Source organism: Microcaecilia unicolor, chromosome 2 (genome assembly GCF_901765095.1).
Source record: "Microcaecilia unicolor chromosome 2, aMicUni1.1, whole genome shotgun sequence".
Lineage (NCBI taxonomy): Eukaryota > Metazoa > Chordata > Amphibia > Gymnophiona > Siphonopidae > Microcaecilia > Microcaecilia unicolor.
In genome coordinates, this window is record NC_044032.1 from 428,327,909 (window position 1) to 428,343,554 (window position 15,646).

At 47.7% G+C, this 15,646-nt stretch overlaps 1 protein-coding gene across 1 annotated transcript in view; it reads right to left on the minus strand.

Annotated features, from left to right (window-relative positions):
* Positions 1-1,542: 1,542 nt before the first annotated feature.
* INTS12 (integrator complex subunit 12) overlaps positions 1,543-15,646 on the minus strand; it is a 61,420-nt gene continuing 47,316 nt past the window's right edge. The window contains exons 6-7 of the mRNA XM_030190765.1: positions 6,640-6,792; positions 1,543-2,509 (exon numbers count right to left, since the gene is read on the minus strand). Of these exons, the coding sequence (XP_030046625.1) occupies positions 1,931-2,509; positions 6,640-6,792 (732 nt within the window). The 3' untranslated portion in view covers positions 1,543-1,930. The remainder of the gene's footprint in view (positions 2,510-6,639; positions 6,793-15,646) is intronic.

Genomic DNA, 15,646 nt, shown 5'->3' on the forward strand with positions numbered 1-15,646 from the left:
CTTGGGAATGGTGGGATTACTTAGTGGTTTCATCCAGTTCCGCATAAGTGTCTCCTTGAGCACATTATGCAAAGAAACCGTGGATGACTCCTTAGGTGGCGAAGGATAGTCAAGGACCTCGAGCATCTCAGTCCTGGGCTCATCCTCAGATATCACAGGGAAGGGAATAGCCACAAACATTTCCCGGACAAATGAAGCGAAAGAAAGACTCTCCGGGGGAGAAAGCTTTCTTTCTGGTGAAGGAGTAGGATCAGAGGGAAGACCACAAGACTCTCGGAAGAGAAATACCTGGGATCTTCCCCTTCATCTCACGAGGCATCCTCATCAGTATCGGACAAGAGTTCCTTAACTGCAGTCCGAAACCGGGACCGACTTGACACCGAGGAACCATGTCCTCGATGGCGATGCCGAGAAGTCGACTCCCATGCCGGTGGCGATGAAGCTCCCTCCATCGATGTCGACGAGGAGTCGACCTGGGTGGCGGCGTCGAAGAGCTCACCACAGGCATAGAGCCAGCTGCCGCTTGCATCGACGGTACCGAGGGCGCAAGCACCCCCGGCACCGGAGCCGGCTGACGCACCAACCCCTCCAGAAGACCTGGAAGAATGGCTCGGATGCGCTTGTCTAGAGTCGCTGTCGAGCAAGGCTGTGGGGTCAGTGCAGGAATCGGCGTCAAAATCCGTGGAGGTTGAGGAGGTGGTACCGGGCTGCCCGAAGACCGACGCACTGACACCTCTTGTATGGAGGGCGAGCGATCCTCCCGGCGTCGGTGCTTCACGGGTGCCAAATCCTTCGAAGCCCCAGAGCTCCTGGTACCGTGCTTGGAAGATCGATGATGATGCTTCTTCGCCTTCGCTCGATGCACGTCATCGATACTCCTCGGTACCGACAAGGAGGACGTGGAATCCACATGCCTCCTCGGGGTCAGGTCCGAGAGTGGTTGGTCCCGTGGGCTCTGAACAGCAGGAGACTTTGAGACAGGTGGAGACCCACTCGACGGCTCACTGCTCCCAGCGTGTGGTGGTCTCTGGACAGCCATTACCTGCACTCCTGAAGTCAATGCCATCCCCGGTGCCGACATCGACGCCGCCGACCTCGGTACCAATGTCGATGCCGAGGAACTGGACGAAGCTCCGAAAAGTCGGTCCCGAAGAACTTGTCTCGACGCCTGTGTCCGCTTTTTCAAGCTAAGACACAACTTACATGCGTCTGGGCGATGGTCGGGTCCAAGGCACTGAAGACACCATGCGTGGGGGATCAGTACCCGAGATCGTCCGGTTGCACCGAGTACACTTCTTGAAGCTGCTGGAAGTCCTCGATGATATGGATGGAAAAATAGCGGCGGCGAGATCAAAATCCGCAATTGTGCCCAAAAGGAGAGCACAAAAAAGAGGGCCGCATCGGAAGCGAAAGGAAACTTCGGAAAGGACAAAACTAAAGAGCTAAAGGACTTCTACTACTTTTTTTTTTTTTTATGTAGTTTAAAAGTAGAAAGAAGAAAACTGAAGAGAAAAAATACGGAGAAACTCTCCAAAAAAACGGCCGAAGGCTCTGAAAAAGGGGACAGAAGAGACAACAATCGCTGCCTCTCTTCACCGCGGGAAAAAAGGGAACTGACCGGGTCTCTCACGCAATGGGTGGGAAGACGGCCGCGTATGCGCAGTGCGCGCACCCCGCGAGCCAGAAGGTTCTGTCAAAGCTTTTGAGGTTTTTGCTTTGAAACATTCCGTTGGTGGGGGCCGCCGTGGATGACGATCCATCATTGATAACAAGCAGTCTGCTTGTCCTCGGAGAATTAGTAATTATATAAGAGAGTAACCATGTTCAACACAGACAGAGAATAAAGATATTATGTTACGGTGTCCATTGATGGCAGCATTTATATGTGAAAAGTTGAAGAACAAATCCAAAATTACACTTAGCAGCTGTACTACTTCTTGAGTTTCTTTTGAGCAGCCTTTTTCTTGACCATCTGAAGTCGCTTCATGGCATTCAGCTGCGATTCCTGGGATGTAGGGACCTTCAAGCCTGCAGCCTGGTTGCCAGCATCAGAAGCTGCTTTGCTAGTGGAGCTCCCACTGCTTGCCCCCACCCCACTGCCTCCATTTCCACTAGTAACCTGACTGCTGCCACTACCTGAGGCTGTGCTGCTTGGACTAGGCAGGTTGATTTTGCTTGCACTGTCACTGCTAAGTGCACGGCTGAGACCAGTTTTTACGATTGCCAGAGGTGGCAGAGCTTTCACTGTAACAGGACTTGTGCTACTGGTATTTGAACTAGGTTTGGAACCCAGTCCCGCTTTGGAGGTAGCCAATCCAGATAAAGTGCCTGGTTTCTGTGCAGTGGATGACGAAGGTTTCCCACTGGTAGTCTGACTTGCTGAACCCAGTTTGGTAGTGGCAGGACCTGCAGAGGAAGTCTTAGCTCCAAAAGCAGCCCATCCTGTAAGACCACTGGCAGATGAGGAAGAAACAGCAGCACTGGAGGAGTTTCCTGAAACTGTTGATGGCTAAAACACAAAATTCAAGAATTAATCATCTATAAAAGCTAACATTCACAGGTGCATTGTCTGATTGCCAAAAATCATTTGCTGCACAATCATGCATAATGAAGCACTATCTAATATCTGTGAGCATGATTAAAATGACTTTGCTATCACAATATTCTCTCAGTTGACAAATTTTTTTCATTTCACTGTCATTTGAGATAAGAAAGTTTGAAATACTCAAAAAAATTTTAAAAGCCTACATTTACACATGCAAACTTCAATAAATTCTAATTAGTGCCAATAATTGTTAAAAAGCCAATTACTTGTACTAATTAGCTTATTTAATTAAATTGGGGTGCAAATTGGACATGTGCCCAAATTTGCAGCACAATTTTTGGCGATTTTTTTTTTATAGAATTGGGGGAAATATCGCCTATTTCTCCTTTAGGTTCCATGACACACAGTGCAGTAACAGATCATCATAAGGAACTGTTCACTTGACAGCTAGACTATTTTGCAAAGACTGGTCACAGATCAGAGATCAATTTTTAAAAAATAAATACAGTTTAAACATGTCTAACAATGTTTTTCAATATCAGAGAGAATTGTATATGTATACCTGATCTTCATTTGTCCTTGCCATTTTCAGGGCACAGACTGTAGAAGACTGCCTGGCACGGTCCTTGTTCTAAAACTTCAGAAGTCATCATCAAAGCCCCACTCCAACCCATCCAAATCTATTCAGCCACAATCAGGGCACAGACAGTAGAAGTTTGCCTAGCACTGGATTTGCATCCCAATTACTGATGTTGCCACATATCTATGCTAATCTTCTTTGGATCCATTCCTTCTACATAAAATTCCTTTTTATCTCTCATATTTTTGAATTCTGTTACCGTTTTCAACTCTACCACCACCTCCCACAAGAGGGCATTCCAGATATCTACCACCCTATCGGTGATAAAATACTTCCTAACATTTTTTGAGTGGGCTTCGCCTTCAACCTCAATTCATGTCCTCTAGTTCTTCCACCTTCACATTTGTGGAAAAGGTTTGTTTGTGTATTAATACCTTTCAAATACATGAATGTCTGTATCATATCACCACTATTTCTCCTTTCCTCCAGGGTATACAAGTTCAGGTTATCAAGTCTCTCCTCATACGTCATGCAACACAAACCCCATACCATTTTCGTTGCTTTTCTTTGAACTGCTTCAAGTCTTTCTACATCCTTAGCGAGATATGGCTTCCAAAACTAAACACAATACTCCAAGTGGGGTCTCACCAACGACTTGTACAGGGGCATCAACACCTCTTCTCTTCTGCTGGTTATACCCCTCTAAGAGGCCTAACATCCTTCTGGCTGTGGCCACTGCCTTGTCGCATTGTTTCATCACCTTGAGATCCTTAGACACCAAGGTCCCTCTCCTGAGCCAAGCTTACCAATCTCTCCCCTCTTGTCTGGTACATCTCTTTTGGATTTCTGCACCCCAAATATTGTTAATTATAAAAAAAATGGAAAGGACAAATGATTCTAATACTTAGAATTTTTGGTTAACACAAATATAATTTTTTTCTCTTTCTTTAATAAATTTGGAATCCTCATCTCTTATTTCTGAAAATGAGCACCAGGGAAAGGATCTTCCTTGTAAAACCTGGTGGACGCTTTCAAGTGATAGGTATAGTCAATGCCATAGAAAAGATGCTGAGTTTGAAGGACTATTTATCTGACTTAGCATGGCATTTATTATAGAACTGTCCTGCCTTACACCCCATTTACCCTTATTAAACACTCAGAGCAGTCTGCCTGAAGTAGAGAACAAAGTAATAGCTCTCATTTCATTTCACACTTATAGCCTATTTTTCTAGACAAATATAAACCAAAGTGACTTACAAAACCATTGAAAACAGATGTGGGCTCATTTTATTCCTGCACCTTGCTGTTATATGGCTTCACGATTAGAGATGACAGGCCTGTCATGTCCCAAGCAATGGAAGCACTGCCAACACCAGTACTGAAGAGGCATTACTTCCCCTGGTGAAGACAGACTCATTTCTAAGCTTTTCTTTTAACGTTCCAGATGATTTCATTGAGAAGTAATCTGAGTTTAATAGGCTCTAGTTCGTAAAAAGATTATAAACAGCTGCTACACGCAGAACCACAGTGTCCTCTACTGGCAATCTTTTATTTATTGGTCCTTCAGATGGTCTGATTGGTTGCCAATCAATTTTACAAAAGGAATAAAACACCAAGCACAATTATAAATAAGGACCTGTACTTAGAAATGTATAAAAAATGTAAGAGTTTTTCCACTATGCATTGCTACAAGCACATATACTAGCTGCCTCTCAAAGCAGAGATACACTTGCAGAATTGTCTAGATAATACTTTTCTATCTTGCATGAATCAAATATGGACTGATGCTTATGTACTTATCAACTCATTGTTAAATGCACAAACCTGGTGCAGTACTCTGTATACAGGGAATACATTAGACATCCTGTTTCTATGACTAGTATCAATCAATAAGAGATAAAAGATTTTAAGGAATTATCAATTCTGACAACTGGCACATTCAGAAAAACACTGGCTTCCAAGGGCTTAGAGAACCTGTGCCATGCTAAAGATGAGACATACTAAGCAGCAGACTAAAACAAGAAGAAAACATCTAAAGTTACCATCCATAATGAACTGCCACAATGTGCAACTGTAGAACAGCCAAATATGATTACTACAAATCTAGTAACAAGCCCTCTTCCATTTCCTAAGTAAACATGCTGTTCACCTGTAACTGTTCTCTGGGAAGAGTTACCTCACTGCATTTCCGAGTCTCTTGCTAGCACTTCAGATCTAGATTATAGTCCCTTTCTAAAAAAACAAACAAATAAACAAAACAAACCCTGAAATCACAAAGCCTAGGAATTGGAGGGAGTAGCCTAGTGGTTAGTGCAGCGGACTTTGATCCTGAGAAACTGGGTTCAATTATGACTGCAGCTCCTTGTGACTCTGTGCAAGTCACTTAACCCTCCATTGCCCCAGGTACAAATAAGTACCTATGTAAACCGCATTGAATGTAGCTGAGAAAACCCCCAGAGAAAGGTGGTATATCAAGTCACATTCCCTAAATATACTGGATAATAATAAATAACCTACAATATCAAAAGTAGATACAAGCAATGAAAGTATATGGGAGTTGGAGGGCTTCAGGAAGAAACAACACTATTTATCTGTAGGCCAAGACAGAAGTGACTTGTTGCTCAGCCCTGTCTTTTACAATTTAGTGTGTGGTAAACTCTCTCAACTTTATGCAAAAACCCAGGTATTTAAGATGAAGAGCACATTATTATTAAGCAACAAAGGTGCTCCCAGACAGATTAAAAAAAATCTAAACATGTATATCCCGGAGGAGAGGCAGGAAAGGAGCCATTTAAACACCTCTAACGTATAAGTGCATGGGTGTCAGGCCATTTTTCAGTGTAAAAGAGGCTTTGGAACTAGGAGTGGTAAGATGAGGGTAAAACAGGGTATAATTGGGAGTAATCTAATGCAATGGAGGCGGTGGGGATGAGGGCAGTATCAGAATTCAAGCAAGCATGGGACAAACACTGAGGATCTCTGAAGAAGAGGAAGGGATGTTAGAAACTGGGATGTTGCTTTGGATAGGCAGAGAGGATAGGCCATATGGTCTTTTTCTGCCACCATTATCAAGGTTTACTTTCTGAAGAAAGTGTAACCTAACATATATTTTTGTATATTTTATGTATACCCTGATATTATCTTAAGGATGCATATTGTTCTTTTATTTTTCTGCAAGTGTACACTGCCTTGAGTTTTCTGGATATCACAGGCTATGCGAATACAATTTAGAATTATTAAAATGTTTTTGTATCTTGAGCAGTATAAGAAATTCTGAGCAAGTTCTGCACTCAAGACTTTAAACCATGTGTTTACAGTTTTTGCTTTAACTATAAACTCTTTAAATCTGTAAATATTTAAAAGTGATAGGTTCCCAACAGGCACAGAGTAGAAGAGTGAAGAAAGCTATATACTTTTTTTTTCTCCATAGGAATAGTGTGCATCTCTCTCTCTCTCTCTGTATAGTACTTAGCTGTGCAGCAGTAGCAATAAGGATTCTCTTAAGATACAATACCTTCACTTCTGTCCTCTTAAATGCTAAGAAGGTACTTGCAGTATCTTGCTTGGGCTTCACTTCTGGTTTCTTCACTAGTGGATCCTTTACCAATGGGGCAGCTGAAGCAACTGCAGGGGCAGGTTTCTGGGATGGCTTCTGAGTCTTTTGAGCCTGCATGTACAAAAATGAAAGCGTTCAGTGCCATCAAAAAAACTAAAGGAAAAAGATGCAGCAGTACTATACCATTTAGAACTCTACAAACACCAAAACATCTGTGAAGACAACCCCCCCACCCAAAACAACAACAAAACAAAGAAAACAAACAAAAAAAAAAACCCACCCCCTCCTCCCATAGAAAAGCACTCAATACTCAGTGAAAAATAAATTTGCAAAAATTCTGTCACACTGAATGAATCAGAGTTTATATGGAACATTTTCATAGCACTTATTAGCGAGGGTCTCTGCTCATCCATCAATATCCATGGGTTTTTGGGAGTGTGAAGGCCAGATCATGGGTGTTGAGATAAACAATGATCACAACTAGGAAAGTTTACAACTTGATTTTCTCAGGAATAATCTACTCCTGGGCAAAATCTGTGCAATAAAAATTCTGCCCCCCCCCCCGCCGACAAAATGTAAATTTTGTAACTTTACTTGTCAAGATATTACAGTGTAATCACTGAGTTATAATTAAAACAAACAAAAAAGTCAGAAATAAATAATATTTCTCACATATGGAAGATTTCTTTAGGAAGAAGGGCAGAATTCAGCCAAATATAGTTTAACAATGCACTTAAACAGAGATTCTAGTTTTGGGGGATTTTACTCTATCAAGCTGTGGAGCCCAAAGAAAGGTAAATTATGTATAATCATACCTGATAATTTTCTTTCCATTAATCATAGCTGATCAATCCATAGACTGGTGGGTTGTGTCCCTCTACCAGCAGGTGGAGATAGAGAGCAAACTTTTGCCTCCCTATATGTGGTCATGTGCTGCCGGAAACTCCTCAGTATGTCGATATCAAAGCTCCATCCGCAGGACTCAGCACTTAGAGAATTACACCCACGAAGGGACACTCTGCCCAGCTCACCACCGCCGAAACGGGGGAGGGGAATTAACCCAGCTCATCCCCACACAAGTGGGGGAGGGGAATCCGTCCAGCTCATCCCCGCGGAGCGGGGGAGGGACACCACACCCGCCGATGCGGGGGGATCTGGCTTATCCTGCAACCGCAACCGCGGGAGGAGCTGACTGACCCTAACACCGCCGAAGCGGGAGGGGTACAAAGCTGCCCTACAGCCGCACGAAGCGGGAGGGAGTGCCGGCAGAATTTATGTCTCAATCTAGCCCCGTAAAACGGAGGGGAGAGGAATGCAGCAGCTCACTGTAACACAAACTCGTCTCAACTCTTGAAGAATCCAAGTGAAAGAAGAACTTGAACACGAAGTCCTCCTGAAGTAACTGAAGGCTAAACTTGAACCTAAAATTCAACCAGAATATAAACAGTACAGATATCTGGGAGGGGCTATGGATTGATCAGCTATGATTAATGGAAAGAAAATTATCAGGTATGATTATACATAATTTTACCTTCCATATCATCAAGCTGATCAATCCATAGACTGGTGGGATGTACCGAAGCAGTACTCACCCAGGGCGGGACATAGAAATCCCTGACCTCAACACTGAAGCTCCAAACCGGGCCTCCGCCCGTGCAGCCACAGTCAAACGGTAATGCTTGGAGAATGTATGAGCCGAAGCCCACGTTGCCGCCTTGCATATCTCTTCCAGGGAGACGGATCCGGCCTCTGCCATCGAGGCCGCCTGAGCTCTCGTGGAGTGAGCCTTCAGCTGGATAGGCGGCACCTTCCCCGCGGCCACATAAGCCGCTGCAATGGCTTCCTTGACCCATCTTGCCACTGTAGGCTTAGCAGCCTGCAGACCCTTACGAGGACCTGCAAACAGGACAAACAGATGATCCGATTTCCGGAAATCATTGGTCACTTCCAAGTATCTGATGATGACTCGTCTCACATCCAGATATTCAAGAGCGGAGTACTCCTCTGATTAGTCCTCCCTACGAAAGGAAGGGAGACAGAGCTGCTGATTCACATGGAAGCGAGAACCAATCTTGGGCAGGAAGGCAAGCACTGTGCGCATAGTCACTCCTGCCTCAGTGAACTGCAGAAAAGGCTCTCGACATGAGAGCGCCTGGAGCTCGGAAACTCTTCTGGCTGAAGTGATAGCCACCAAAAAGACTGCTTTCAACGTCAGGTCTTTCAGAGATGCCCTCGACAAGGGTTCCAAAGGCGGCTTCTGCAATGCTCTTAGCACCAGGTTGAGATTCCACGCAGGCACCACTGAGTGCAGAGGAGGGCGCAGGTGATTAACTCCCTTGAGAAAGCGCACCACATCTGGCTGCGAAGCCAGGGAAGCACCCTTCAGGCGGCCCCTGAAGCAAGCCAGAGCCGCTACCTGGACTTTAAGGGAACTGAGCGACAGGCCTTTCTCCAGACCTTCTTGCAGGAACACCAACACTGAAGAAATTGGAGCAGTGAATGGAGAAAGTGAGCCTGCTTCACACCATGCTGCAAAGATACGCCAGACCCTGGCGTAAGCAGTAGAAGTAGAGCGCTTCCTCGCTCTCAGCATAGTGGCGATGACCTTGTCTGAGAAGCCCTTCTTCCTCAGACGCTGCCGCTCAATAGCCAGGCCGTAAGACCAAAGGGAGAGGGATCCTCCATCACCACGGGACCCTGATGTAACAGGCCCTGCTCCACTGACAGCCGCAGAGGATCGTCGACTGAGAGCCTGAACAAGTCCGCATACCAGGGACGTCTGGGCCAATCCGGACCCACCAGGATTACCCTGCCGGGATGCTTTGCCACCCGGTCTAGCACCCTGCCCAACATGGGCCAGGGCGGGAACACATAGAGGAGCTCTTGTGTCGGCCACTGTTGGAGAAGAGCATCTACTCCCAGGGATCGAGGGTCCCGTCCTCTGCTGAAAAAGCGCGGCACTTGGCCATTGGCCGATGACGCCATCAGATCTAGGCTCGGCTGGCCCCAGCGCTTCGTGATGTCCAAGAACGCCTGAGCAGATAGTTGCCACTCTCCGGGCTCCAAGGTATGGCGACTGAGAAAGTCCGCCTTGACATTCATGACTCCGGCAATGTGGGCCGCTGAAAGCTGCTCCAGGTTCGCTTCCGCCCACTGGCAAAAACTCATAGCCTCCTGGCTAGAGGGGCGCTCTTGGTACCTCCCTGGCGGTTGATATAGGCCACAGCCGTGGCATTGTCCGACAGGACCCGTACAGGCTTCAACACCAGTACCGGGATGAACTCCAATAACACCAACCGAATGGCTCTGAGTTCCAGGAGGTTGATAGACCACTTGCCTCTGCAGGAGACTAGAGCCCCTGCGCTGTCCTTCCCAAGCAGTGGGCTCCCCAGCCCATCAAAGAGGCGTCTGTCGTGACGACAATCCACTCCGGGGTCACCAGAGACAATCCTGCAGACAACTTGTCTGTCTGCGTCCACCAGCTCAGCGCCTTGCGCACTGCTGGGTCCACGGGAAGGCGCACAGCATAATCCTCCGACATCGGAGTCCAGCGCAGCAGCAGAGATAGCTGTAGTGGTCTCATATGAGCCCTGGCCCAGGGCACTACTTCCATCGTGGCCGTCATAGAGCCAAACAGCTGCACGTAGTCCCAAGCCCGAATAGGAGAGGCTACTAGGAACTAGTCCACCTGAGCCTGAAGCTTGACAATCTGATTGTCTGGCAGGAACACTCTGCCCACTTGGGTGTCGAATCGAACTCCCAGATACACCAGGGACTGAGTCGGGCGCAGCTGGCTCTTCTTCCAGTTGATGATCCATCCCAGGGAGCTCAAAAGAGCAACTACCCGGTCCATAGCTTTGCCGCACTCTGCATAAGAGGGGGCTCGGATCAACCAGTCGTCCAGATAAGGATGGACTTGTACTCCTTCCTTTAGCAGGAAGGCCGCTATGACCCCCATTACTTTGGAAAAGGTCCGCGGAGCAGTAGCCAACCCGAAAGGGAGGGCTCTGAACTGGAAGTGTCGTCTCAGGACTGTAAAACGCAGAAAGCGTTGGAGAGGAGGCCAGATGGGAATATGCAGGTACGCTTCCTTGATGTCCAAGGAAGCCAAGAACTCTCCTGCCTTCACTGCCGCTATAACAGAGCGGAGAGTCTCCATGCGAAAGTGCCTCACTTTCCAGGCCCGATTGACCCCTTTGAGGTCGAGGATAGGCCGGACAGAACCTCCTTTCTTTGGAACCACAAAGTAAATGGAGTAACGTCCCTTGCCAATCTGATTTTTTGGCACCGGAACGACCGCACCCAGGCGGATCAGGTTGTCCAAGGTCTGCTGCACTACCACAGCTTGACCGGAGACTTGCAGGGAGAGAGTACAAACCCGTCTCTTAAGGGTTGGCAGAACTCTAGCTTGTAGCCGCCTCTGATGACTTCCAGCACCCACGCGTCTGAAGTTATAGTGGTCCACTCGCCCAGAAACGAGGACAGCCGTCCTCCAATCTGCACTGGGGCGTGGACCAAGGCCCCGTCATTGGGTACGAGACCCTGGGGGAGGACCGGAGGGAGCACCTCCGGGACGGCGGTCTCTGCGAAAGGAATGCTGCTTGGGGGAGAAATTCCTCTTGAAGGAAGAGGGGGCAGAGGAACCCGACTTGCCCGGGCGGTACCGATGGGCTTCCTGCAATCGTCCTCTGGAGGTATCGGGACGAGTACTAACCCGAGCCCTGACCTCTGGTAATTTCTTGCCCTTAGACGTGCCGAGATCGGTCACGATTTTGTCCAGCTCGACCCCAAAGAGCAGCTTGCCTTTAAAAGGCAATCTAGCCAGGCGGGATTTAGAGGCGTGGTCAGCAGACCAATGTTTCAGCCAAAGCCACCGCCGCGCAGAGACTGTCTGAGCCATGCCTTTAGCTGAGGCTCTCCAGACATCATACAGCAAGTCTGCCAAATAGGCTAAGCCCGATTCCAGGGCCGGCCAATCAGCCCTCAAGGAATGATCCGAGGGGGAAGCCCGCTGCACCATAGTCCGGCACGCCCTGGCCACATAGGAGCCGCAAACTGAGGCCTGCAAACTTAAAGCAGCTGCCTCAAAGGACGACCTTAAGGCCGCCTCCAATCTTCTGTCTTGGGCGTCCTTTAGGGCCGTGCCACCTTCCACCGGCAACGCCGTTTTCTTAGTCACCGCAGTGATTAAAGAATCCACGGTAGGCCACAGATAGGCCTCACGTTCACTCACAGCCAAAGGATAGAGGCGGGACATAGCCCTAGCCACTTTAAGGCTCGTTTCCGGGACATCCCATTGAGCCGCAATTAAGGTGTGCATGGCATCATGCACGTGGAAGGTTCTAGGCGGGCGCTTCGTCCCCAGCATAATGGCAGAGCCAACAGGGGCTGAGGGAGAGACGTCCTCCGGAGAGGAAATCTTCAAAGTGTCCATGGCCTGTAACAACAGGTTGGGCAAATCCTCTGGGCTAAAAAGCCGTGCTGCAGAGGGGTCATCCGCTCCATCCGAGCGGGGATCTATCTCCTCCAAGGAATCCGCAAAGGATCGTTGGGAGACCTCAGACACGCTGCCCTCATCTACATCGGAGGAGACAAAAGTCCTCCAAGGCCTGGAAATCAACCCGAGGGCGTTTACCTCTGGGAACCTCAACCTCTTTATCAGAAGAGGGAGCAGGGGCAGCGTTTGCATGAGGAAAGCCTGATGCAGCAGCAAAACAAACTCGGGGGAGAAACCCCCCAGACTGTGCACTTCCGCAGCCTGGGCAACAGCCCTAGACGCACTCTCAACCGGCGCTCGCAATAGCGGGGGAGAGACATGCTGCGCATCCAAAATGGCGTCCGGCGCGAAACTCCGTGAAGGAGCCGCGCGGGAAGAACGGCGCTTAACTTTAGCCGCTTTTGTGCCGTCGCCCAAATTAAGGGCGTTCATGGCATTAATGTCTCCAACCTCAAGGGCGGCCCCGAAGAAGCCGTCCGAGCCGCGTGGCCGGCCAAGATGGCGGAGGCGAGGAGCGGGGGATGGGCGTTTATGGCGGGAAAAAAACTGCCACGCCGGAGGAACGACCGGGACATTCATCGGTCACTAAACTATCACCCATCAAGGGCGAATCAGGTTGTAAAACCCCCGCATCCCCTCTAGAAGCGCTCCAGCGATCCGGGGAGCGACCCTTTGCGCCCTCGCCCTCCGACGCCATTGCCACGAGGAGAAGAATCGGGGAACCCCCTGCCCGCTATAAAAAGGTAAAATTACCTGCTTGCCGCTCCGAGCTGTAACGAACTGGTGTCCCAGTGAGTAGCTGCAATGAACGTTTAAAGAAACGTCGAATTAAACGCCTTTAAAGACGTTTAAAAATTTTTTTTTTTTTTTTTAAACGGAGCCAGCGGGAGGGGGGAGAAAAGGAGGGACCTGGCACCACCAGGTTTGCACTTGCTCAAAAGAGCCCTCAACCCCAGGCACTCAACAAAACCTAAAAATTAGGCTTGGAGGCCTAGCCAGAGCTGCTGCTGTGTGTGACCACCACCTGCTGAGATAGAGAACATACTGAGGAGTTTCCGGCAGCACATGACCACATATAGGGAGGCAAAAGTTTGCTCTCTATCTCCACCTGCTGGTAGATGGACACAACCCACCAGTCTATGGATTGATCAGCTTGATGATATGGAAGCTCTATGTTGCAGGCAGTGCCAAATTCATGCAGCTGCCAATACTTCTGGTAACAGTGGTGTCTGTTGTTGCCAAAAATAGCTGTGGTTTCAAGAAGTCAGGGCTCCTGGCAGCTCACAGCTCTTATCAGGCTCCATGGGATTGCCAGATTAAAATCCACCAAAACCAGAAGCCCTAACCATATGGCAACAGACCATTCATCTCCATATTTGTTATCCTACTATTCTTCTTCTCCCACCAATACACAACTCTCTGCATACTCAGCTTTTCTTTACTACCGTGTTTCCCCGAATATAAGACACTGTCTTATATTAATTTTCCCTCCCCAAGACCCGCTAGGTCTTATTTTCAGGGGAGGTCTTATTTTTTTTTCGGGGAAACATCGGGGTCGCCACCCCCACCCAAGGTCGCCCCCCAACTGAGGTCGCCGGGCCCCCCCTCCACCCGCCCTCCGTCGCTCCCAACCTGAAATGCCTCCTTTCACCTTCCTTCGCAAGTTCGGAGCAAGCAGCAGCAGGGCAGACCTCTCCTTCCTTCTGTGCCTCGCCTTCGCCTGACGTTACGTTACGTCAGGCGAGGGCGGAACACGGAAGGAAGGAGTGGCCTGCCCTGCCGCTGCTTGCTCCGAACTTGCGAAGGAAGGTGAAAGGAGGTGTTTCAGGTACTGGTAGTTCCGGGAGCGATGGAGGGCGGGTGGCGACCTCTGGGGCGGCGGCAGCAGCCTTTGTCCGGCTCTCGGCGGCACTGCTTCAGGTAGGTCTTACTTTCGGGGGAGGCCTTATAATACAAATTTGTAGCAAAACTCCGGTAGGCCTTATTTTCGGAGTAGGTCTTATTTTCGGGGAAACACGGTAGTCTCTCTTCCCATCACCCCCAACACTCCAGCCTATTTTCCCCAGTTCCCAACCAGCCAGCAAGCAAGCCAGCCAGCCCCTTATTCAAGCAGATAAAGCAGCCTGCCCTCTACCCAAGCAACAATTCAGCCTGTATCCCTCTCAAGCAACCAATCTGCCTCCCACTTATTCATTCAGTCAGCCTTTCACCCCACAAGCAGACACCTAGTTCTCTTTTTTTGCCCCTTCCAACCAAGCAAGAAGCTAGCGAGCTTCTGAACCAAAACAGCCTGCTGATTGCTCCCACATTGTTCTATCTACACAGGTTTTCTGCAGCAGCTACATCAGCTCATACATTCGGGCACAGCATGTTTTTGATTTGCACAGTTCCTACTGAGCTCCTCATGAGATATGGTGAGGTCCAAGCACATTAGATGCGTGATGCTGGCATCCTGCAGGAAGGCAGGAGAAACTAAGCAGCAAACAGCCCCACATCTTCCATATTTCTGTAGCAGTGAAAAAATTATTTGGCGAGGGGAAATTCTGCATGGTGCAGAATCCCCTAGGAGTAGAATAATAATCCCAGAAGTCAAGTCTGTTTTGTCTAGAAAGAAAAAAAAAATGAGGATCACAGTTCCCCAGCCCCTAAGGAATTTTATCAAGTGTTTTGGCCATTAGTGGTATCAAAAGGACAGATCTAACTTCCACTACAGTCACGGTTAAAATGATAGATTTAGTGGAAGAAAATTACACATACCAAAGAAGATATTAAAGTTTCTAATGTATGAAAAGGCCCACTCCACAATATTTGGGGCTACATGCCACCTAAAAGGATTAAAGAAACAAATGTCTTTGGGATTTTGAATATGGCCTATAACATGAATGTATGTTGCCTGAAGCCACGACTCTCATTCTACAGGTACTGATGGGGAAAAAGTGTTTGAAATTCAAGAGAGAAAGAAATGACCGTACAGATTTCATAATATAAAACTTTTTGAGCCCTCCTGATTATTTCTTAATTTTTAATAATCTATTATCGTCATAATTTGGTGTGATCAGACAGACAAAGCCCTAAAATTCTCTCATCGTACATCAAATTCTATTTTTCTTACCATTGTGAATATAGTTATTGTGATGCCTGTGGGTTTTGGTTTTTTTTTTAATTAATGCTTTAATATAGGAGGAAAAAACAACAGAACAGGAGCACTTTAAAACCACAGCTTTGATAAAAGGTACAGTGCCAAATCTTTTTGCTGTTAAAGTTAGCATAGCTACAGGAGTTTTATAAAGTGGGTGTCCCTTATCCATAATGAATTCTTCTATATATACACACTATAATCTTTCAAGACCCTAAGAGCAGAAAGTGTACGTGAATGCTGCCTTTCACAAGAATATAGCAAAAATAACAGAACATGATTAGACCTTACTGCTGTTTTCGGCCAAACAAAACAAAAATCACAAAAATGAG